The 26,746-nt window shown below is 32.1% G+C and overlaps 2 protein-coding genes across 2 annotated transcripts; both read right to left on the reverse strand.

Moving 5' to 3' along the window:
• Nucleotides 1–519: 519 nt before the first annotated feature.
• Nucleotides 520–13,462, reverse strand: LOC100777041 (vacuolar sorting protein 3). Its single transcript, XM_006576621.4, has 14 exons — nucleotides 12,100–13,462; nucleotides 9,812–10,087; nucleotides 8,021–8,217; nucleotides 7,557–7,698; nucleotides 6,582–6,854; nucleotides 6,408–6,480; nucleotides 6,096–6,144; nucleotides 5,317–5,602; nucleotides 5,079–5,134; nucleotides 4,178–4,246; nucleotides 3,966–4,077; nucleotides 2,859–2,948; nucleotides 2,225–2,395; nucleotides 520–1,706 (listed from the first exon to the last, which is right to left on the reverse strand). The coding sequence occupies exons 1-14, from the start codon at nucleotides 13,213–13,215 to the stop codon at nucleotides 1,614–1,616; spliced, it is 3,003 nt and encodes a 1,000-aa protein (XP_006576684.1). The 5' UTR covers nucleotides 13,216–13,462; the 3' UTR covers nucleotides 520–1,613.
• Nucleotides 13,463–19,372: 5,910 nt separating this feature from the next.
• LOC100804659 (uncharacterized) lies at nucleotides 19,373–22,691 on the reverse strand. Its single transcript, XM_006576622.4, has 2 exons — nucleotides 22,363–22,691; nucleotides 19,373–20,143 (listed from the first exon to the last, which is right to left on the reverse strand). Exons 1-2 carry the CDS (start codon nucleotides 22,457–22,459, stop codon nucleotides 19,560–19,562), a joined length of 681 nt encoding a protein of 226 aa, XP_006576685.1. The 5' UTR covers nucleotides 22,460–22,691; the 3' UTR covers nucleotides 19,373–19,559.
• Nucleotides 22,692–26,746: the final 4,055 nt, after the last annotated feature.

A 26,746-nucleotide genomic window follows, 5' to 3' on the forward strand; every position in this document is an offset into this window, starting at 1 on the left:
AATCTAAAGACAAACACCAATTAAGAACAACCATAATTATTATTTTTCTCATAAAATCGCATCATGATTTAACTCGAGAATAGGAGAAATATAGAAAGGGAAGAAAATAGAGAACTTACCACTACAAGAATTCTCTCCCAAGAGGTCTAGAGTGTATGGAAAGTACGCAAGAGAATGTGGAACTCTACCTCTCCACCTTGAGGATGAGAGAAGTTGGCTAGAGAAGACCTAACTTTCTTATTTGTGAGGTTTAGAGAAAGAATAGTTTTAGGGGTTTTCAAGGTTTTTCTCTCACTGTGGCTCCACAAAACACACTCCCTCGCCTATTCTCTACCTTAAGGCCCAAGCATGAAGCCCAACCACCAAGAACTTATAAACTCATCTAAAAATACATTAACTTTTTACATTTTATTAAATCATTATTCATAGGATAAATTAAATTTAATTCCTCTAACATTTCAATTAAAACACTTAGTCACATAATTAGGTAAAACACATTGTTACATTTAATTCACTCTATTTATTCAATCCTCATCTATTAAAATATCAACATTTCATTTGCTTTATCAAGTCAGTTCAACCATGAAACAGTCTCAACACTTTTTTTTAAAAAAAAAAATAGACTTCTACATTTTTTAAGCTATTATCTTAAATGATAAAAATTAATAAATAAGTGCAGAACAGGTCTTAAATTAAGGAAGACATCGTAATGATAAACAAACGATTATCTTAAATTACAATACTGCATTTATAACCTCTTAAATGTGTTAAGTTGTTAATAACCCAGTTTTTAATAATGTGCTAATAATCCAGCTTTTAGCATATGAGTCTACATCTACATCAATATTCAATAGAGATGGAATGGAAAGTTACGTATACCATTATCCCCTAGTCAGAATGTTGAATAAAAACATTTATTTACTTAAAGAACAGTTTTTAAGCAGTTTTTTTAACGCACTTCCAAGTGCAATCTATCTACGTAAACTGCAGTTGACCACAGAAAAAGTAGATAGTATCTGCAGTCATTACTTTTAAAATACTTCAGCTATCACTCTCCTAAATATTGGATGCTGCAAACGAGTTCCAATATTTTAACGGCCAAATGGCAGTACATTATCAAATATAGCAGAAAATTTACTGAACTACAACGGAAGAATGAGCTCGTTATTATGTGCAAAAATTTACATTGTACATTATCAAATATACAAAGCAAATTGCGAAAGGGTGGGGGGGGGGGGGGGGGGATGGAGAGTACAATGTAAAACTCCCCAAAAATTTTCCGTAAAGTACCCTCCACGGGGAAAAATTATTTACTCTTTCAGTGTGGGGGTTAGAAGCTGATACTTAGGCTGTGTTTGGCAAAGTGTTTAGACCACGTTGAACGAAAAAAAACACATTTCAAGACAAAAATGCCAAAGCAACTGCCTAGTTGCTTCTCCATTGTGTCAAACCTGACGTTGACTTAAAACCTTTAAGTTAACTATGTAAACCGAGTGATCATTGACGCATTTCCTTTTTTCCCAATTTTGAATGAATTCGGATTTGGTACAGGGAATGGCAACTTCTGGGATTCAACCAAGCAATATCTACCTAACAACATCGTAGGTTCGAGATCAACGACTCACGAGCCAACCCGGTTTAATTAGGATGTCTTCCTTAAAATTGCGACCTGAGACAGACACTGACTCACCTTGACGGCGGTAACACTACAAAGGATTAAAAGAATAGGTGAGAAAATCCAATTCACAAAGTAGTGCTAAAAAAAGAAGTGTTTACTCAACGAGAAATATTGATCAATATAGTTACAAAAAATGGAAAATGAATTGTCCCTAGATTCATTCACTATAATTGGAGAGAATAATCAATTCCATTTTGTGAAAACCTAGCATGCATGCACACGTGCACAATCACACAGACTGATAGATGGGAGTTACTGAATGAAAACAATATGTAAACAGGCATTGATAAGGAAGATTTTCTTCTTTCAATACATAAACAGTAAACAATGAATTTAAAAAATTATTTTCTTGTTAGATTGTCATCATAAACAGATTAATGACCGAAAACATGGAACTGATAAAATTACATCAAGAATTAAATTGATAAGCTAAGAAACAAGTTCTATAAAGAAATGGAGAAATAAGTTTAGCAACTACATGTAGAAAGTTGGGATAAAAGCTTTATTTGAGGCATCAAATTGAGAAAAAGAGCTCAAGCAACTAACCTTGTAACATACAACAGTGTCATCAGGATACATTGCAAATAGCTTCGTACCAAGACGTGCATCACAGGAGTCACAGAGGCTCTCATCATTAATTTGTACATTCCTTGACCTCTCCTCCAATCTTGACAATCTTGCATCAATGTCTACGGCACGAGATAAATTATGCACAATCTGAAAGAATTTGTTGCTAAGATTACAAGCCCATAATACTTGGTTGACAACAAAAAGTAGCAATCAACCTCAAAATTTCAGACTACAGAGAAAAAATAATCTTGGGAAGATTGAATATGGGAATTATTGAAAAAAATTAGTTTGATTTCAGAAGTAACCATGAATTTGGTGGTCAAACATCCATATAAACTGGAAATACTGTAAGGACTATACCCAAAGGATCGTATTAAAATAAGCCATATACATTGTTCCAGAAGTATTTAAAAAATTGTTGTAGTTGCCAAAACCTTGCTGAATTCTCTCAACCTCACTTCGAGAGAACTTTCATAACTGAGGATTAAAGATTATTCTTGATCGCAGCAGCCACTACACCGAGTGAAGTTTTATTCTTTTTTCTCTATCACGTGGAAAGAAAAGATCTGAGATTAGGACAATCTATCCAAGGGAAAAAACATGGAAGTACCTGTCCTTGACGATGATGATGAACTCTGGCCCTGAACATTCTTAGTAAAGTGTCAGAAGCAAGTTGAAGTGGCATATCTGGAGACAGTTTCTGCATTATAAAGCCAAAACTTTTAGGGAGTAACATTCCAAAATTAAGAACCACATTTATGTGGAATAAACTCTATAGTTGAGAGAGAGAGATGCAACTATATGCAAGTCGTTAGAGTCCTGTAATTGCAAAAACATACATCTACATCCAACATTGACAGTTATACTCGGGTTTGATATTGATGAATTAGCATACTCAAGCATTTCAAATTTTCTCTTGCAGTGGTTAACTTGTGATATTAATCTTTTGATGATAAGAAACGCGAGGAAGTTGATTCATTTATCATATACATCACATCAAAGAAATTCACACCATAAATTACGTTCTTGTTTATAAAACTTGGTATTTTCAATATGCCTACTGAGTGGCTTGCTTATGCAGCAGCTCCATTGACTAACTTATAATATAATTGTTTGATATAAAATAAATAGAACTATTCATGAGCCATCTCCTAAAAATTTGAGGTTTAGATAGTAGGTCATTGACATTAGTATTAAAGACCCCATGTCAAATGCTCAGGAGTTTGATTGTTGCAACCCTTACTTTTCTAAAATAATGTTGAATTTCAAAATGATGTGAGTTGGACTTGTACATTGTTCAATCTTCAAACATCAAACCCAAAGGGCTTGCATGAGGAGGAACATTTAATACAAAACCATTTATATGCCTTCACACAATAGGTTAAGTTTTTGGGATAGTTTGTCCTTGACAAGAACTTTAGCGAAGAGAGAGGGGAAATACAACCCTTCAATCCTTACCAAGGGGCTGAACAAGTTTATGACCTGATGGTCTTATAAGGGGCAATATTTATTTGTATTAATAATCTTCACTTTAAGTGCATATCATTTTGCCAACATAAAACTTGCTGATATGACAGATGGATCTGTATACGTATTTTCATGCCGACAGATCCCTTCTTTCACTCTACACTGCAAAATATGTACTTTTTGCAGTTGAATATAGATGTTGTGAACAATTTGCTTCAGAAATTATGGTAATATAGAGTGAGTTAAATACCTCTAAAACTTGCAATGGATCTAATGATTCTCCATGATTATGCAGAAGGCGAACAGCAGCAGTAAACATGGGATCCTTATCATCTTGTGGATCCAAATACATTTCAAGCAACCTGAAGACAATAAGCAAAAAGTAAAAGCATTTAAAACAAACTTTTTAAAACACCTCAGCATAAATAAATAAAATATTGAAAGGGTAAATAGGAGACAAACTGCATATATGCATCAGCTCTTCCTATCTCAGCACAATATTGCTCAGCAGCTTCACTGTCTTCCAGTTTCCTGGGAGCCAACATAATAATAATAATAATAATAATAAAGAAAAAACTCCTTGCATGTGATTTAACACGTTGTAGGCCAATTGGTTCTTCTGCATGTGGTTTATGTTTTATTCACATTAAACTTCACTATCCTAAAACTATGGGAAATCCAATTGTCTGCTAAAATACATATCCAATGGAATCATGCTGATTGCAAACATCCCATCTTGAGACAATCACATTAGTCTGCAAAAAATACGGTAGGCTTATATCTTACCAATACTTTAAAGGATTTTTCTTCCCAAATTATTGGAAACTGAAAGCTATTACAACCTAGAAGGATAAATATTTGCTAAAAAAGTAATGCATGTTCATCTTTTCTGTTTTTGTCTACAACAACCAAACCTTATCCCACTTAAAGAGGACAGTCAAATATATGGATTAAACATCTTTCACCTCTATCAAAAACAAGTTTTTCAATAAATCAAATTATAGTAAGGTAAATTTTAATGAACATTTCTTTATAGTGCAACTATGATACTCTACGATGAACATAATGTGTATACCTGAACATTTTGTCAATCTAAAACTGAGGAGACTATTGTTAGCAGTGCAATTTAGATCAACAGTTTCTGTATTATCTTCTCTAAGAGTCTGCTTGCATGATGAGTAAGCTAATTTATGTTTGAAAGATGCAAGATTGAAATTTGAAGTTATTGGAATTGTTTAAAGTTTTAGCATAATGATTTGACTTTATGATTTGCTCATTGATGCATGAGTTTAACTTGTATTAGCATAGTTTTGAGTGAATTTTATGAAAGCTAGTGTAACTTTGAAGCTAATTAGACACTTACAAAGCCAAAATTTGGAGGACCAAAGTCTCCTGCCCCAGTCTTCTATACAGAATAGCCTGTTGAGTAAAGCCAAATTAATATAAGGAAAAGTAAGGAATGCTAAACATCCTTTTGAACATATGGGAGTTTATCACCACACCTCCCAAAAGTCTATGATCACAAAGAACCATTAGTAACACATATGCCAATGTTGGATAAACAGAGCTTAAGATAGCACGGTCAAAAGTCTTAAAGTTACCTTTTCTAACCATAATTCTGATCCTTCAATCAAGTCAAGAACTTCTTCTGGATCATACAAGTCTGAGGATTGCAAAAATATCTGTAATCTTTCCCTGACAGGAATCTGAAAGATTGAGTTCTTCAACATAGCCAAACTTCTTGTCTCTATATTTCCACTATCAAGATTCTCAGAAATATTTTCAGATTCAAAGGCTTCAATTGCTGATTTGGCAAGTGAGAGGGCGTACAAAGTATGCAACTGTGTATCATTACAGTCCTGGTCTTCAATCAACCACTGGAGATACCTAAAAACAAGGAAGCCATTGAAAACTAAAAAGTCAAAATATTAAAAAATAAAATATAAATTTATATTACAATGGGAACAACAACCAAGTACTTTAAATTTTGGATGAGAAATTGATTTGAGTAGTCTAAAATTGTTTTAGAAAACAGATTTTAAAACTCTAGAGAGAGAAAGGATTCAAACAGGCTCAGAATGATTTTTACCATGATAATGCAATGATGAGAATCATGAGATGTGATGCATTAATAACTTAATAGTGCACTATCTATAGTAATATTCCAGTAAGTATAAATGTCGTATAACTAATGTAACACAAATCAGCAGCTATATTTATTATATGGTCAGCAAAAACATAAAAGGAATGAAAATGAAATAAAGAAATAATATCTTAATCAAATCCTTCAAATCAATAACCATAAATATCCTAATAAAATTCTTAAGACATTATCGATTTGAGAGAAAGGAGTATACTGCCAATAGATAACACAACATACCTCTGTAAAATTTCTGCCTTCTGCGGATCAATAGTTGTAACAACTTCATCTGCAGTACGAAATGAATAACATCATGAATTGTTTCATAATAAAATAATCTTAGCAAAAAAAAAACCATAGCAATGCCTATGATATTTGAGAACCCTTTGGCAGAGTACATTAGCATTGTATGATAATATCCATTAAACCAAGTAGTCCAAACTAGTCAAAATTTAGCAATACATTCAAAATTTACATTTCACAATAAAAAGTACCGAAGAGTAGTAATTATCCAAATAATGAGTACACAATGCTTAAAGAATCAAGGCCAACCAGGAGAAAGCTCGATCTCTCGTTTGTCTGAAGTTAAAACATTGACTGCAAGAACTTGGTTGATATCTGCAATCTGAAATGAAAAGATTCAAAACAAGAATAATGATCATTTAATCAAATTATGAAGTTGAAACATTCTACTTCCATTAACAACAAACTTCTAAACACTCGTACCCATCCTAGATGTTGTAGAATCAATTCTTGGTCAGATGATTCCTCAAGAATCTTTGAAGCTTCAGCTGCAGCAATTACCCTGCCAGAAATAAGGTTTCCCCCACTATTCTGTGTATTATTCTCCAAAGAAGGGTCTTTCCAGAGGCCGGATGAATAATTTCTAGCTAGGATGCGCCAAATATGCACAGCTTTTGAGCTCATTCCTTTACTTGCACATAGGAAGGCAAGTGTCCTTAGGTGCCCAGACTCTTCTAACATCTGCTCCAATTCCTCCTGAAAAAGAGATGTATTTCACACGGTCATTTTTCAGGCAACCCCCAGGTAATTACCATTATGTCATGCAACCAAAGTTTTCTTTAAGGAGCAGCATGGATTTAAAAAAGGGAATTTTTTTCATTTTCCTGTATATGCTTGTGCTTGACATTCAAAGAAGGTTAGGTTTTGGTTTTTCATGTTTATTTTGCTGCTGAGGCTATTCTCTTTCTGCAGAGCTTCAAATATGATCATATCAGGAAAAGGAAAAAGTAATTTCTCAAATCTACATAGAAATAATGGGTATAATTCAATTCACGACATATTTATTTTACAGTATTAATTATGAAAAATGTATTGAAATTACTTCAATCAAATAACTAAATACATAACTGTTAGAATAATTTGCAGTTCATGTACAATATGTTAAATGCTTAGTTCTCATAGGAATTAGCATCCACTATTTGCCTAGGAAAATAGTCTCCACTTAGTCTACTAGGAGCCTATAGATACAAATGTTCAGCATAATCTGAGAGTCGTACAATACAATCATTTAATCAATCAATTTCACTTGAACAATTCCATCCTAACTCTATTTCTCCCCTATAAATTCAACAATAACATCCAGAGACTTGTGTAAAACAAAAACATATTAATTTGCACGTATCTATTGAGTTATTCATTTACAATATCAAAACCACAATAACAGTAATCTGCACATACCACAACACACCAGTTTATAGAAGAAGCCAGCTTCTCCATGTCCTCAACAGAATTTAGAGCTCTATACAAATACATTAGTAGTGTGTCAACTCCCTCCCTGACTGATTCCGTTAGGTCTTTTTCACGACAGGCCTCCAAATACCTGTAACAATATTGATCAACATAGGTGGTTAAGTAAACAAGTCAAAGGCCATAATAACTACACATATAAGAAAGGTTCCATGAAAATTATTAATTTACAATGCTATTATGATATGGTATTGAAACCCAAAATATTTCAAGTATATTCCTATCTTCCTCTACACAAACTTTTCTTTATGATCAGCCCAATAGTCCCTGGTACATGGTATAGGAGCTTTTTATTAGTATCTGTATGACATTAGAAGTCAGTAGGAATATATTATATAGTCACCATCCAAAAATAGAAACAAATACGTGAATAACAACAAAAATTGAATTCAGACCTGCTAATGTTCTTGATTGCTGACTCCAACAAATCAGCTCTATTTGCTGGATTGAGAAAAAGATCATTATCTACTATTGTTTCTACACCTGCTTTCCTCAGGAAAGAAGCTCTTTGGATTGTCATCAAGCCATCATCTATTACATCTTCAAGAGGGGCCGGTGGAGGATGCAAACCCCAATACCTATTCCTAGGAACCTACAAAAGCCAGTTTGAACATCTGTACCACATTCATACAGCACAACCTTTAAATATTTGAATAATTTATATGTATTAAGGACAAGTACCACATTTCACAATATAGCACAAAAACTAATACAAAAATTAGTTGTTACTATAGTATATTTATTATTTTAGTTGAATTTGTGCCTAAATCTGATTGAGAAGAAATTGCATGCGACCAAGAAATTAAATACTAACTAGATAAATACATAAATCTTCTACTAAATTTACATCTCATGATGAACGGCTCAAAAAATATATCAATTGATACTCATCCAGTATGGACCATTTCTTCACATTTCAAAAGTTCTATTTCAGGCAGATTACCCCCTATGTTGTCAATCGTGGGCGTCACGGCCGCTATCGCGGCGGAGCGGAGCAGCGCGGCCCCCATCCGCAACGGGGATGGACGTAGCGGCGCGGTTCAACGTCGCGGTTGGAGCAGCCGCTATCGCGGCGGAGCAGCGCGGGATCTGGACCGGATTTTCACGCCGCTACACTGAAGCCGTGGAAATTCTGAAAACCCTAGCGCGTTGCTGCTCTCCACACCTGCAAGGCTGCGACCCCGGCAACGCTGTGACACCGGCGAGCGCCGCCACGAGTGCTGCGAGACTGCGACACTGTTCGTACCTTTCTTTCCCAAGCGAGTCTGCGACACCGTTTCCTTGCTTGAACTGATTTAGGGACTGGGGAAGTGAAGATGGCAATGGTAGGCGTGAGGGCAGGGGATTGGACAAAACAGAGAGAGAGTCGTTGAGAGTTTGTGTTCCTTGAGGCCACGGAACGCATAATCATTATACAGTGAATATCACTGAAATAGGATTTTAGTCCTTTAGAGTTTTTTTTAGTTCCTATTTTTACTTTATTAATATTAAATTATGATGTTACAATAATATTCACAACTCATTGACTTACCGTACACGTCCCCTGATGTGTATATTTTTTTTAGTATTTTAAAATTTGTATCTATTTAAAATAATGAATGACATCAGATTAATGGATGAAATATTTAAAAATATAATTTAGAAAAAAAATCTAAATATATGTAATAATTACGTGATAAGTTAATGAGATGTGCATATGGTGTTAAGTCATTTACTAGTAACTAGATTTCATCCTTCTGTGGTGCGTGTGGAGTCACAGCTAGAGAGATAAAATAAGACCTGTTAAAATTAAATTAAAATCTTAAGTTCTTTCATTAGAATAAAAATATTCTTAAGTCCCTAATTATTTAGCTTAAGAGGGATTAAGGCTTTAAGCCCTTTATTTGCTTGACTTTTTACTTTATGTTTTGTAACTTTTGTTTAAGTAACTATGTTTTCAGTTATTTTTCTGTTTTTGAACTTATATATATACATATTATTAATTATTTAACATATATAAAAAAAACATTAGAATAGCGGTCATCCCGCTATCCGCTATCCCACTTTTGGGGTCGACCGCTCTGCTCCGCTACACCGGTATTGACAACTATGATTACCCCAAGGCCATATACTAAAAAAAACCAGCAACATAATTTTGAAACAAAGCTCAAGGCAATAATATAAAAAGATAGACATGCACAATGTACCAGTAAGGACCAGCGATTTGGATCTCGCATTATAAATGGGAATACTTCAGAAGGTTGCATCGTCTCAGAAAGCAAGAAGTGGTCCACTGCTTCTTTAAAATGCAAGTCAAAAAGCAAGAGGAATCCCACTTGAGCATGAACAAACGAGAGCAAATCTTTTGACATTTCACCTTCTGACTCTAGCTCCTCCACCAAGGATATGGCTCCCTTATAGTTCTTCTTCCTCAGAAGGTCTTTTATTTGTTCTACAGAAGGTAATTTCTGATAGCACACTACCTAGTAAAATATGTAAAAATAATAACAAATTCTTCAATGAGATAGGACTATGATCATCAAAATTATTTTTAATTAAACTAACAAAATAAATTAACACGATGTAAAATCTAATAATTAATTAAGTCATGATCAACAGTTACAATTTAAAAATGACATTTACAGAACTATTAGTAATAGAACAACAAAAAACCACACAAAAGAATAACTACATTACAAGCCTCTTTCAAAAAGTACATTACAAACCATTCACAGTCAATTAATCATACATTGTTGTCAATGTCATAAACTCATAATTTAACACAACTAAAAAATGTCCAACACATGGAATCGCGTATGATTATTATCAAACGAAGTCTTGACTTATGTTAGAATGATGGGATTATATATAGGATATAAAAGAAAAACCAACAAAAGTAATGTGTATCAGTTTGGTTTGATTCAATTTTCACAATAGGAACCAAAAGTTGAGCCAAACCACAACAAATAAGGTTTTACAATTTTCATTTTTTTTTGGAATAGCATGGAAGTCAAATTACGGTTGACATATATGATATATATCAATTATATATGCATGAAAAATGAAGTTATATGCAAATAAAAATAAAATACATAAAAATTGGCAAAATATTAACTCAAAAGTTCAATTGGGGCTGGAGACTCACTATAGATGACAAGAGGATGCCGGATGCATGCCGCAACCACAAGATTCATAACGGCTGCAATACCGGCCAGAATTGCAATTGCAGATCCAAGAAAGTACACTATACAATAGTGCTATAGCGGCTATTTAACAACACTGCTCTTGATTAACCAAAAATGGAATCTGTCCACTTTATGGATGATACTATTCTTGTTCATAGGCAATAAGCAATAAGCAGTGATTTATGCTAACAATGATTTATAATTTTTATTTTGTTTTTAGTAATGTCCAAGAACTTTGTTCTGAATTTGGATTTGTAGAATTGTAATTATATATTTATTATGTTTTATGAATTTTTATGTACATATCCTACACATATATATTTTACAAAAAGTTACTATAGCATCAGAATGTATAGCATCACAAATTTCTCTCCAACTAGCATTATATATATGAATTTTCCCTCTTGGGCCAACTACTTGAGTGAAAAATTTAGGTTTCAAATAAATAGTTCTCTAAGAACTACGCATTTAACTCCACAAGATTGAAAAATTCTATTATACTTTTAGTATTTTACTTCCTCTCATGGTTTTCAAAAACAATCCGTGACACCAATTGCAACCACATCAGCTGCATTTGCCCACAATCTCCCGCAATGTCAAGGATCACAACAAAACCACAACTGCAATCATGACTACAATCTAAAGCCTTGCTTCCTACTTCTGAATTTTGTTCAGCAGTTCTGATATTTAAGTACTCCATCAATATCATTTTCAAATTAAAGGGACCCAGAATGAAAGAATACCATACGTTCTTGACTTTTCTAAAACAACTTAAAATAAGTTCCACTAGTTATTTACAATTTTGAGCATGCTATGTTTCAGAACAAATTCCCAAATCAGAGAAACGTTATTTGATACATTTCCATAATTGGACTTCACGAGTGATGCCATGAGAAGATTGCCAGAAACACTCAAAAGCCAACTAAACCTATTCTGTTTTAAGGTGTTCGTATTTCCATTTCAAACCATATTGAACACCAACCCATCATTTTTCTTCAGTATATAAATATTGAGGTGCAACAAACGGTGTGTAAATGCCTATTCAAACACAACCTAAATTTTCCTTTTTCTTTAGCATTATTTGCCAGGGTGTGGCCATGTACGAACAATCTGCCATTATGATGAACTAGCCCCTATTCAGTTTACTTCAACAATCCAATAATCCACAACCCTAATAAAGCATTTATCCATTGAGTTGAACCCTAACAAGGCCAGCCATCCAAGCTCACCTCACAAGTATATGATATATCAATCAACAGCTATATTCTGAAAAATTATCACAATATCACCAGATTCAAACTAGAACATACCTTGGTAGCAGTTGCAACAGCAACAAGCCTCCCACCCTTATCTTCCTCGCTGGCAACAACGCATCGCCCAACCCCTTCCCCGCCGAAGGGCAACACCTGAACACAACCACCATGCCTCTTATGATACAACCCAATCTTCCCATCACTCACAACCACCACATAGGAATCAATCTCCCCCATGGAATCCAACCCGTGCCGGAAGACCAGACTCCCCCCCACGGGTTGCCCATGGGGATCAACAATAACCCCCACATTGTCCACCAGCAACAGCACCCTCCACTCCTTGTGCAAGAGCTTCAACCTCGGCGGCCACGACACGTCCGGCAATGAGAAGATCACGCTACTCTGCCCAGTAACACATGAAATCAAACTGTACCCATTCACAGTACCAACAACAATAGAATCATTCAGCCAGACCATGGCACTAACAACCCCATCAACACACTGAATCTCCTTCAAAACCACAAGCGCACCACCATCATCCCTCTCACTTTTCCCATTCCTATTCCCCAAAACAAGCTCCGCGAGAATCAGCCTGTTCCCAACAACAATTGCAAAAACACAACCACCACCTGTCTCACTCTGCACTTCACCCTCCTTCATTGAGTTCATTCTCAATTTCTGAAACAATCCTAGACCCGAACCCGAACCTGAACCTGAACCTAAACCCGAACCGAAACCCTCGGATTCTCCACCGTTGTTCCTGAGCCTTCTCCTCGTGACCAACGAAACCCCCTTCGGGAAACTCAATTTCGTGGCGCGATTCGAGAGTTCGGAGTCGACCAAGAACAGAGTCCCATCGGACAGCAACAGAAGCTTCCGGAACTCTTCGATTACCGAGATGGACTCGACGGCGGCGTCGCTGACCGAAACGCTTCTCAGGAACGAGAGCTTGCGCAAAACGGCGTCGTCGCTGTCGTTGGAGTCCTCGGCGGAGAGGGAAAATAGGGTTCCGGAGTGAGTTCCGACGTAGAGAAGAGTCGTACGGTGTCGTTTCGAGTGGGAGATTGAGAGGGATCGAATGGAGCTGGCGCGTGAGTGGGCGGTGAGGTCGAACTGCGCGTGGGGCTCCAGCACCACGCGGCTCATGCTGCTGTTGCTTTCAACCTGAACCATTTTTGTGAATCGACGCGCTGCGACTCGGAAAGTTTCTACCTTCTCATTCTCGCAGGTTCTTTACTCTCATGAAAACCAATTGAGGGTGCACGATAAGGGCGATTTTTTTATGGCTCACCTAAGCGGAGCCTCAACGGGTGCGTGGGATTAAGCAAACTTGCCTTGCACCTCCCTGCACTTGGACTCTGCTTCACCCAACTTTGGGGAGAAAGAAAGAAAGAAGGAAGAGAACATACACTTGTTTTGTTTCATGTTTTTCACTTTTTTGTAAGTCTAGGTTTTAATTAATTTTTTTTTAAAAATATATTGTAAATAATAAGTAAATGAATAAATACTTTTTTTATATTATCACTTAATTACAAAATAGTAACATGATAAAAAAAATACAAATTGAAATTAAAAACATTTTTTTGGGTACATAAAATTAGTCATTTTAGTAAAACTTCTCCATGGATCATTATGTAATCAAATTGAATTAAAATGTATTTACCCAATTATTTCTTCTACTATTTTTAATTTTAACAAAAATCATGTGTAAAGACAAAAAAAAAGAGTTAAATTGTGATTTAAATTTTTAAAAAAACTTTTTCGCAAATAAAACTATCGTCTAATGTATAAAAGATGTGAAAAATAGTTTTCCACAAAAACCAAGTTAGACGAAAGACTTAGTAGATCGATAGATTTTAGAAAACAATTTTTTCTAAAGAGACAAAATCACAACGTAGCACCAGTTAAACAGATAAAGGGAGGAAGCAATAACGCAGAGAAAGGTGACTTATTATGCACTCTTTGTCCTGTACATGTTGAAACCTCATCACTTTTGTTGTTCACGTGTACATACGCAAATCAATTTTGGAGCATATGGATCTCAATGTTTGGTATAGCATTCGTGTAGCATGGAGTTCAATTATCTGTAATATTTGGCAGCATAGGAACAGAATTATTTCTTATGGCAAGGTCTTAGACATAGAGCTAATTTGGCATAAGATCATGTTTTGTTTATGGTCTTGGTTGAAAGCTTACCAAAAGAATTTTAGTATTTCTTTTCTGCAGTGGCAAATAAGCCCTGCACTTGCGCTTATGTAACGTCGGTCTATCTGCCTTGTGGTTATGGTTTGTAAGTGCTGAATCTTCTCATATGAATGTTTCACTTGTATAGGTTAAGATTCTGATCATTTGCTATGTTAGTGGGGTGGTGGAGACCGGATGATTGGGCTATAATGTTTATGTATTATGGTCTTCTTTTGTATTTATTTAGCACATCTTGTGCAAACTATATATATATATAATATTATTGAGGAAAAAAATTAAGTGAGAATATAAAAACGACTAATAATAATCGTTACATCATGGTTAAAAATAATAGATGTTGAAATTAAAATTTTTAAAATTCAAATTAAAATATAATATAACCATTAAATGTTTATAAAAAACTAAGTGCAAAAAATTTTATATTAATTTAACTTTATCATTAAGATTATGTTTAATTCTAATAATCTACCAAGTTTACACTAACATTCAATAAATTTATAACTCTTACAAAAGTTTTTCCAAGCTTATAACCTAATTATTGTTTTCCATAAATCATTACCGGCTCTGGAACAAATCAAAATATTTGTTTGAGGTTGGATGCATATAGAAAAAGTTATTGTTTTACAAAGAAATTTACAAAATAAACTTTTTTTTCTCTCTCTCAAGATTTATAAGATGTTTGGAGAGTTTTACAACTTAAAAAAATTAAATGCAAAGAGAATGAAGGCAAAAGAAGATAGTTCATTACAAAATTTGTAATTTCAACACTTTCAATAGACTTCAACAATCAATGTGAGTAAATGACATCCTTTTTGCATCTGGAGCAAGTATCAATTGGAGCAATAAATGCTGCATTTTATTTTATTAAGTGAAAATTTGAAATAAAACATATCGGTTACTTAACTATAGACATGTTTCAAGTAACCCAAAGGGTTGACGCAGTGGTAAAATGAATGAAAATGATATATTTAATATATGCAAAAAAAAATTGGGTTAACGACAATCACACATCGTGAGTGAAATCAATATCTGATCCAACATATTAGAGGACACCCATAATCTTTAATTAAGAAAAAAAAATAATCATTAAAAACTCAATTTCTTTTTAATCCTAAGTCTAATTTTATTTTAAACTTTTGGAGTTTAGAAGACACAACTAATAATAATCGTTAGATCATGGTTAAAAACAATAGATGTTGAAATTAAAATTTTTAAAATTCAAATTAAAATATAATATAGCCATTAAATGTTTATAAAAAAATAAGTGCAAAAAATTTTATATTAATTTAACTTTACCATTAAGATTATGTTTAATTCTAATAATCCACCAAGTTTACACTAACATTCAATAAATTTATAACTCTTACAAAAAATTTTCCAAGCTTATAACCTAATTATTGTTTTCCATAAATCATTACCGGCTCTGGAACAAATCAAAATATTTGTTTGAGGTTGGATGCATATAGAAAAAGTTATCGTTTTACAAAGAAATTTACAAAATAAACTTTTTTTTTTCTCTCTCTCAAGATTTATAAGATGTTTGGAGAGTTTTACAACTTAAAAAAAATTAAATGCAAAGAGAATGAAGGCGAAGATAGTTCATTACAAAATTTGTAATTTCAACACTTTCAATAGACTTCAACAATCAATGTGAGTAAATGACATCCTTTTTGCATCTGGAGCAAGTATCAATTGGAGCAATAAATGCTGCATTTTATTTTATTAAGTGAAAATTTGAAATAAAACATATCGGTTACTTAACTATAGACATGTTTCAAGTAACCCAAAGGGTTGACGCAGTGGTAAAATGAATGAAAATGATATATTTAATATATGCAAAAAAAAATTGGGTTAACGACAATCACACATCGTGAGTGAAATCAATATCTGATCCAACATATTAGAGGACACCCATAATCTTTAATTAAGAAAAAAAAATAATCATTAAAAACTCAATTTCTTTTTAATCCTAAGTCTAATTTTATTTTAAACTTTTGGAGTTTAGAAGACACAACTAATAATAATCGTTAGATCATGGTTAAAAACAATAGATGTTGAAATTAAAATTTTTAAAATTCAAATTAAAATATAATATAGCCATTAAATGTTTATAAAAAAATAAGTGCAAAAAATTTTATATTAATTTAACTTTACCATTAAGATTATGTTTAATTCTAATAATCCACCAAGTTTACACTAACATTCAATAAATTTATAACTCTTACAAAAAATTTTCCAAGCTTATAACCTAATTATTGTTTTCCATAAATCATTACCGGCTCTGGAACAAATCAAAATATTTGTTTGAGGTTGGATGCATATAGAAAAAGTTATCGTTTTACAAAGAAATTTACAAAATAAACTTTTTTTTTTCTCTCTCTCAAGATTTATAAGATGTTTGGAGAGTTTTAAAACTTAAAAAAAATTAAATGCAAAGAGAATGAAGGCGAAGATAGTTCATTACAAAATTTGTAATTTCAACACTTTCAATAGACTTCAACAATCAATGTGAGTAAATCACATACTTCAACAATCAATGTGAGTAAATCACATCCTTTTTGCATCTGGAGCAAGTATCAATTGGAGCATTAAATGCTGCATTTTATTTTATTAAGTGAAGATTTGAAATAAAACATATCGGTTGCTTAACTATAGACATGTTTCAAGTAACCCAAAGGGTTGAGGCAGTGGTAAAATGAATGGAAATGATATATTTAATATATGCAAAAAAAAATTGGGTTAACGACAATCACACATCGTGAGTGAAATCAATATCTGATCCAACAGATTAGAGGACACCCATAATCTTTAATTAAGAAAAAAAATCATTAAAAACTCAATTTCATTAAAATCACGTCTGAGAAAAAGACCTCGAAACCATTATAGAACCCATACCACATTATTTAAGCATTCTCCTTCCAAATAGGCAAAACCAGCAAAACCAGCAGAGAATGTCATCCCCATTGGTGTCACACCAAAAAGTCAAGTAATAGGAGCCCGTACCTGTTTGTTTTGTAGGTATTATCTACCAAAAATATCAAATTACATCATTACATAACTTCACTGCATCAGGATGACATCAGAAGATATCACGTACAATATCTTCATCCTTTAATCTATGCTAACGAATATACTGATCTCGTTCAAGAAGCTTCATTAGTTGTTACATTTCAGTATTGCTGCCTCTCATGGAAGAACGATATGCATTTCTTGCATTGAATATTTGTTTGATTGTTGTATAACTATTGGGCATTGTGCTCCTTCAGTGTTAGCAGAATATTTCTTAGTTTCACCATTGACTTTGTCATATTGACAATAATTATTTTTTCATCCTTAGTCAATCGACTATCGTATGGATGTTCAACTAATGTATCTCTTCTTACAAAATCTTTCTTCTTGGACCTATATTGACCACTCCTTTCACAACCAATTAAGACAAATGAAGTTCCTCTCATACTAGTGTTTGTGTCTGACCTCATAATGACGGTCACAAAACCAATTTCATAAGCAATAGCTCGAGCCCAATTCAAAACATCATCACAGGTAACAAACACCTACAATTCAATCCAAACATCTTTACTCTTCAACAAACATTCAATAACTTACTTTAACAACATAAAATCATATTAATACTTGGGAAATATTGAACGCATCATAACAATCAACATGTTATGATTTCACACCAGCTTTGTCTTCATTTTGTTCATTCATATCAACTTCTTCAGACATTGTACTATCATGTATCCATTGATCTTCTTCTATTTTAACAAGATATTAAAAAATTTCAATCACAAACAAACGACCTCTAACCGCACCATACATATACTATCACGCAAAACTCTAGGTAATTTTTTACTGCATATAATAATATAAAATATTAAAATTGATAACCCTATATATTAAAAACCAATAACATCAACTTTTTTTACTCAAAATTGATAACCATATAATACATAAAAAATTATAACCTAACCATATGTACTAAAATAAATTATATTATTGAACTTAATTCTAATTCATGAAATTATAATCACAAAAAATAATCAATTTTAGACCACAACAACTCAAATAAATTATAAGTGTAAATTATTTTACAATTAATACAGTTTTCAAAATATAAAAACAAATACTTACAAATTAATTATCAAACTATAATTATTTAAAAATATTTAAAATAATAATACTAATTACATTTCAAATAAAAAAATAATTTTTTTACACATTAATTTTTATAACAATCAAAATAATATATTTATAACTTAATAAAATTAAAAACAATAAATATTTCTTTTAATTAAAAATAGTATTATAAATCCGTATAACTTATACGAATTAACCAATCCGTATGAGTTATTCGGATTGACAATCCGTAAGTTATATAAAACACACAGATTAATGAATCTATAAGTTTGATATAACTTACGAATTCTTTAATCTGTATATTACGCATAAAATAAAAAAATAAATAATGTACCTTCGTTAACAATCATCACTTGCCAACGTACCTCCGTAACACTTTCATCTCGATCGAAGCGGCCACAATGCAACTCTCCTCTCACAAAAATAAAAAAATTAAAAGAAACCAAGAAAATGAACGAATGAATGTGTTACAGTAAAAAAAAACTTAAAAGGAAGAAGAAATCAAGTAGGAATATTTTTGGAATACCCGTTTATTGCTAGGAGCACACCAGCAATATGGCTGGTGCACCTAGCAACACCCACCAAACAGTTAGCTCCACAAGATAAAAGAAGTCAATTATGCCTTGAGTATTTTACTTCCTCCCATGGCTTTCAATAACTGTCTGCGACCGCAATTGTAACCACACAAGTCACAATTTCTCACATTGTCAAAGATTGCAACAAAACTGCAACCACAACCACAAAGCAATTGAAAGGCTTGCTTTCCTACTTCTAAATTTTCAGCAGTTCTAATATTTAAGTACTCCATCAATATCATTTTCATATTAAAGGGACCCAAATTAAAGAATATCTTGACCAGCAAATCTATTGTCGAACATATGCTGTAATTTTGAGATGACTTATTTTGAGATTGTTAAATAGGTGTGACATTTGCAAGTTCCTCTAGTTTTAATTAAAAAAAGAAACCAAAAAAGTGTAACTAATCTATAAAATTTGTTAGGCGCCAAGCCTCTATTATTTTATCTTCACAAAGCTTGTGTGAAAAGCTGCCTTAAGCATAAAAATCACAAGTGAAACACAGCACACATAGTAAACAATTTAAAAGAATGACCAAAACAAAGAAAACCAATTCAAGAATTGTCGCGTGCAGATCTGGCATTATTGTAAGTTGATCACAAAAGTTTAAACAGCAAAATGGACACATAACACATGAAAAAGATGTTAAAAAATGCAACACTACTTTTCTGCCCCCCACTGCATGGAGTAGTGCTCCCACTATAACACCCCTTTTTTTGCTGGATTCCTGCACCGCGATTTTCAAGCACAAATGTAGTGTTTGTCTGTCCATTGCTAAACAAAACACACCAAAAGAAAGGCCCTTTGTGGAGTCCAACCAGGCCAACTCCCACCTCAGTATGTGATTTGTTTCTCAGAAGAGACAACGATTTCTTATCTTTAATGAGAACTTCAGAAAACACTAGCAATGGCTCGATATACTTTCTTTGACAGCCCACAATGTGTCCGGTTATGGTGCCAAAAGTCGGTAGCTCTACACCGCAGTTGGGAGCAAATACTTCAGTGAAGTCATCTTCAGGAGGTCTGCAGTTTACAACATTGTTTTCAGTGCAGTTCCCTTTGCATAATTCGACGTATTGTAAGGCCATGCACCCTAGACCAGGGCTGTCATTCAAGCGAGGAAGCTTTTCATCCGTTCGATTCTTGTTTATAATGTCAACTATGTCATTGGCAGGGTTTCCTGCGAGAGAAAACAACCAGCTGATTTCAGAGATATATAGTAAATGTGCATGCACATACATATGCATGAAGATTATGTTTATACTGTTTCCATTCAACTTCCTTGATCTTCAGATTGATTCCTCATATATGATGAAAGTATGATTCAAATTTGCACCAAATTAAGAATACATTACAGAACCAGATTCTGTTGACACTATTTAAATAAAATGAATCATTGAAAAACTGATGCATAGCTCCACCATATGTCCTTATTGAAGTAAACCTTTCCAATGAATTTGTCTTCTAGTTCTACCTACTGACCTACTTGTATTCCTGGGCAGATACCAACACCATAGTTCTACCAAAAACCATAGATGGATATGTGCTTTTCAGTAGAAGTGCATCCTCCACTGCAAATTATTTCTAACCAGTCTAACAGAAAAAAATATATACATGGCCTATTGGGTTTACAAAATAGATTTGCTAACCTAAATGGGACTCTATTGTCAGTATAACAACGAAATACTTTGGCATCTAAAATGATTGTTAAAAAAATCAACATCATTGCCTAATGGTTATAAAAATAAGAAGATACATATTCACATTATACCTCAAATACTTCAATTTCCTACATCATCTCGTTGCTCATGTTTGGTATTAGAGATAAATTCTTTAGATGATGTAAGAACACATTAAGTACTGTACTAACTTTTAAACCCTTAGAAGTAGTGTGGTTAACACTCTAGTTTTAATCGTAAAGATGCCAAACCAATCTAGCTTCTCAAGGAAACCAATGTGACATTTTAACAAACATATTTGAGCATTCTACAAGTTAAACAATCTGGTCGTGCAAGATGTAGCAGCAGGAATGTTCCTCAACCTCTGAATCAGAGAAGCCAAAGATTAAATCACATTAATTGAAAAAGAATTTGGATTGACTGATTTAGTCTCTTGAAATTCAGTAATTAATTCAAAGGCATCGTATTCAGAGTTCAACCTTCTGTCAAAACTCGTCAATCTAGCTTCTAAACATAGATAGGATTAGGCACACATTAAGGATGGAAGTGAGTTAGGCTAAGCTAGGCTTTATAAAGTTCAAGTCTAGTCTACATACCACCATACCTTGTTGAGATCCCATGTCGACTATAGATATAACCAAAGTAGAGCTAATAGAGACTTGGGCAATCCACATCTAATAAGCTAGTTTTGGGATTGAGTTAGGTCCAATCCAAATTCAAGATGGTATCAAGCAAATAGAAGATCTAATGTTGGACCACTTGCAACTGTCCAAAAAAATTACCTGGATCCACAGCTTTCCCAATGCAATCTATCTAGTGTTATGCTTTAAAATTATAAACAAATAAACAAAGGGATTGAAATTGAACATCTGGATATGTAAATGGTTAAACAACATTAAAAACAATAATGGAAACATGCACAAATAGGCCAATGCTGAATGTTGTAAGTTCAATATACAAATATTAAACCTTGCTATTTCCAAATACATATTTAGAAGTTAAGTATTTGATTTCCATCCTGAAGCTCTCTTCTACATACTTCTATCAGCTATCACACTGATTCCCCGTATTTTTCCACTAATTTCAAAACTGCTGCATGAATCCTCAGCAAAATTTCAGACTACTAATAAATAAGCAAGGACCCTTACGAGGAAACCATACACAAACAAGCACTTAAGCAGTGACAGATCTATTTGAAACATGGCAAGTTAATATATGACTAACAAGAAGCCTTTACTAAAATCTCTCATTAAACGAGTATACCAATAAGGAATCAAAGATCCAGAACAAGATGGAAACTTTCAAAGCCTAAAGACAAAAGCAATTTTGAACTTAAATTAAGGAGCTTTTGGAATACCCATTATACCAGCCATGTCAAAAGTACAAGTAACTAAACCCAGAGACAAATATCAGAACAAGATGGAAACGTTCAAAGCTTAATGACAAAAACAAGTTTGAACTTATATTAAGCAGAGCTTTTGGAATACTCATTATACCAACCATCTCAAAAGTACAAGTAACTAACCCCAGATCAGAACAACCTTGCAGAATCACCAAAAATAGAGAACAAAAACACACATAATCAAGGGCAACACTTGTTACTTATCAGTCATGCCTACATTGTCCTTGTAACCAAATAACAGTCAAAATGCTCATAGACACTTAAAAATGTTCAAAAAGAAAAAACATAAAAGAAAGAAAAGAATGTAACTTTACTTACCATGGATGTGGTGGGAGAGAACAAGAGCTGGCAAAAGGAGACAACAACAAAAGAAGTGCAACAACACACAGCAACTGAGGTTGTTCTTCATCATCATATGCTATGCTATGTATGATTGTATGGTGAACCAACAAAAAAAAAAAAAAAGAGTTTTGCTTTAGCAGCAATGTGAAACAAAGTGAGTGGAGAAAAGGGGCATCTCAAGTTGAAGGAAAGACTAAAAAGTTGATGAATCGGCTTAAATGGAGAAGATAGGGAAGAAAGGTGTTACTGGATATGGGTTTGCAGTGCAAAGAGGACACAAAAGGACTCAAAGGGGGTCCCATGTAGCCGTTATCTCTTCTGTCATTCAATATTTTCCTAAAAATGCTACGCATTTTCAACAAATGTAATTCACTGGGTCCCATATGGTTCCCACATTACTGTGATTATGTTGCCAAAGATTTTTAGTGAATTTTTAATTTGATTTTTAGTGAAATTTTAATTTGATTTTTCATCTTAGTTCCATTCATCTTCTACCAATAATATTATTAGTTGTTGGTATGAATGATATTAGATTCAATTATTTTAAGTAAGATATCAGATTTAAATGTTATACATAAAAAATATAATTAGAATAGAAAAAATTTTCTGAACTTAGTGAGTCAAATTCTCCAATAAAAATTAATTATTAATAAATATTTTATATCAATACTATAAAAAAAATAATCCATCCATCCATTTTTCTTATTGACATACGGATCCTCTGCAGCTGGGCAATAACTGCAGGAGGTGCAGTTTAATCTGTCACCATACATTCTTCTCTATTTGACTGTTTTATTTTTCAATTAATATTTTATGTAAGTTATGCATTAATGGTTAAGATTCATGTAGATTAAAAAATATCAAAAGCATCTACCTCAATTGATTCAATTGGTTTGAATAATATATGTTAGTGTTATAATTTATAAACTAACTAACACCGTATTCAATGTAGGTAAAAGATGGACTGTTGAAGATTATTTTTTTAACAAAAATATTTTAATAAAATTAACTTTTAATAAATATTATTATCTTGAAATAATGATTCTTCTTCATCTGTACAAAAAAATTTAAATGTGGATCAATTGTTGGCTGATAGACAATTAAAAAAAATCATGCATGAAGATAAAATAAACATAGATTGAGTTGTTTGATAGAGAATTTTTTTGACAAATATTGTCATATTAAGAGAGTTTAACTTATTTAATCGAACAAAATGTGAGTTATAATAAAAAATAGACAATTATTCTGTACATTAAACAATTTTTTTAGTTTAAATAAAACATCGTAAATAATTTATAGTTTAAAAAGGATAATTAAAAAAATATTTCTATAATATAAGTTATTAAAATTTAGATAAAAAATCGATTCAAATAATTTGGAAATTTTAAAATAAAATAAAATGAGATTAAATAAATATAAAACCACAGATCATTAGAAAAATGAAAGCATGATAAAAAAAATTCTTGTTTAAAAGCATAAATTATATTTATATAAGTTGATTATTTCTTAATTTTACTTTTACGTCATACTTATCATAACATATAATTATTATATGTTAATAAAAATACATAAAAATGTGAATTTTTATTTTAAATGGACTAAGAATAACATCACTATTTATGTATTCTTAAAATATTAAATATACTTGTTAAGAAAAATATAAATAATGTTTACTACTTTTTAATAATACAGTCAATTATGATCGTTGGATTCTCATTTTTGGTTACAGATTTGGTGGTGATAATACTTTACAATGTACCCAAATCCTGTCAATATATGATCTATAACTAGGAAGACCATTTCATAGCTTGTTTGTATATAACAATGGATACAGGAATTGAGTAAAAGGAATAAGGAACTTCCTATAAAAGCTATTGAAACTTATCAAAAGTGTATTGGGAATTTAACGTTTCTCATTTTAATTGGTACAAAGAGATAAATTATGAATCAATTCATACAAAGTTATTTTAACTTTAATAGTTTAATGTTTCATACTTTGATTTTAACACATGTAAAGATAATAAAAAATTTATAAATTTTATTTTATTTTTAATATAAAAGTAAATAAAAAAAAAAAGATTTAGTAACTCATTTATAGTTACAAATTTTTGTCCTTTAAGTTCCTCAACTTAAAAATACCTCTTTTTAGTCTACGCATAATTTTTCATCTTTTTTAGTCTTCAGACATATTATTTTAAAAGTTTAATATATACACACTTATATTATTATTCAACTACAATTTATTATTTGAATTATTTTAAGATAATTATTTTAAAAATCAACAAACATATTTTACATGATAAATTGTGATTGTATGATTATGTAAAACTTTTTAAATTATAAGTACATATTTTTTTCGTATTTTAATTCCTTTAAATTTCTATAATGAGGATTACAAGGAATTAAAAATGATACACGTGAAGATTAAAAAGAAATGTTTTTAAGTATGAGTATTGAAAGAGATAACTTTTGTAACTCTTAGACTAAAGGAGTAGTTAACCCTAAAAATAAATATTGGAGGCACAAATTCAATTTACTCATTTGCCATATATCCTTTGTAGATTTTATGCAGAAATGACCACAAGTCACGAGTTAACATAATCATTCATTAACAAATATATAAGCGTAGCTCCAAATTAATTTGTGTACATTGACATGAATATAACCTATCTGAAGTAACATACTTGATGCACATACATACATGCACAGTACATGAATTTCTTCTGCTTTGGGGGTATTAGGATACAATGAACACCTAAAAGTATCCCTCCATTTCAGTGCTGGCCGTGAACTGTACAGATCAAAATTGCTATTATATATACTGAAACAATTTTAACTTATCTCTTGTGTAGAATTCCTTTTTGGTATCATTATCCATGCCATCTCATGAAATCTTTTGACCCCATTTTTCATCTTCTCAAGAACACTCAAAGGGATCTCATGATTGACCACCTGAAAGAAACCCCATGTTTCAGATGCTTCCTTGACTATGTCAGAAAGCCCGTGGCGTTTGTCTATATATATATATATATATACATATATATCTGCCAGGTCTATAACTGGAATAATTAACATTGCAAGTGTTGCCTAAATTTGAGGCTTTTTTCTCAAATTTGTCAGGTTGGTGATGGAATAAGATAGGGACCTTCTTAGCACCTACATCAACAAGCCCTTTCACACCAGCTTTTGTTTCATCAAATATAATGCTTTGCGTTCACTCAATATAAATTCATATTCTGGCTTAGTTGTCACTTCCATTTTTCTTCTATTAGTAGTTGTCTTGGAACTAGAAGTATGAGTAGAAGATCCAAGGAAGATAGAGAAAAAGACAAGTGTTTAGATTGGTCTATGATATCCTTTTGGATATTCTACTGCTCTAATAGTTAATGTGTGATGGAGAATGGTTAGAGCAAGCTGCAACAGAAACGGTCCCAATGGTCACCCCATCTCTCTTGGATTGTGAAACGTTCATAATTAGACAAAATAGTTGAGTCATCTTATAATTGGTTTGCATATATAATGTCACATGAGCTGACAAAATCGTCAACTCATCTTGTTGTTCGTTGTTGGTTACAACGGAAAGTATTTCTTAAGAAAGTATAATCTATATTATATATAAGAAAAATTTCGGGATTGCCCTTATTGATAAAAAAAACATTGCAGAAAATTGGATAAGCTAATTTGATTATATACAAGAATAATGATATTTGAAAACTCTCATTTTTTTTCTATTTCTATCACATCATATCAAAGAATCACCTATATATTACTCACTCCTATATATATATAGAGAAAAGAGAGATCAAATTAAATTGGTATAACTTTGACAAATTATTATATTATTTAATAACTTTTAATTGAATAATATTTTCTTAAATTGTTTGATTAATTTTTTTATACATAAATTATATATACAAAATTTAATATTAGTCTAAAAATTTTTGTTATCTCATTCATAGATATTAAAACTAACATAATATAAACTTTTTAAATTATATTGGATCATTTAATTATGTTCTTATTACAGTTTAATTTTTAAAAAATTTGACAAATACAATCTTGATAATATATAGATATAAATCAATTGTTTGATCAATAAAAATCATATTCTATATTAATTTATAAAATAATATAATTATTTAAATTACACCCCTACATTCTATATATAATATAGGAATTTGTTAACCTATCCACCCTTATATATTACTTTAGTTTATTATTAATTACGTGAGGGGGTTATTTGGCATCATATTCCATCTGATTGATGAGTGGTCTAACAACAACAAAACCTTCTAATATTGTTTGAGAATAAAAATGATTGAGCTAAAAAATGAGTAACACTAACAGAATTGCATAGAAA

Source organism: Glycine max, chromosome 3 (genome assembly GCF_000004515.6).
Source record: "Glycine max cultivar Williams 82 chromosome 3, Glycine_max_v4.0, whole genome shotgun sequence".
Taxonomy (NCBI): domain Eukaryota; kingdom Viridiplantae; phylum Streptophyta; class Magnoliopsida; order Fabales; family Fabaceae; genus Glycine; species Glycine max.

What these genes read in the sequence shown, in the direction of transcription:
- LOC100804659 (XM_006576622.4), bottom strand. Translation starts at nt 22,459, where the DNA reads ATGATGATGAAGAACAACCTCAGTTGCTGTGTGTTGTTGCACTTCTTT. An exon ending in TCTCTCCCACCACATCCATG is followed by an intron (nt 20,144 to 22,362) that starts GTAAGTAAAGTT and finishes TTTCTCTCGCAG; the next exon opens with GAAACCCTGCCAATGACATA.
- LOC100777041 (XM_006576621.4), bottom strand. Translation starts at nt 13,215, where the DNA reads ATGGTTCAGGTTGAAAGCAACAGCAGCATGAGCCGCGTGGTGCTGGAG. An exon ending in CAGAATTATGGTTAGAAAAG is followed by an intron (nt 5,135 to 5,316) that starts GTAACTTTAAGA and finishes TTTACTCAACAG; the next exon opens with GCTATTCTGTATAGAAGACT. An exon ending in ATCCATTGCAAGTTTTAGAG is followed by an intron (nt 2,949 to 3,965) that starts GTATTTAACTCA and finishes TTTATAATGCAG; the next exon opens with AAACTGTCTCCAGATATGCC.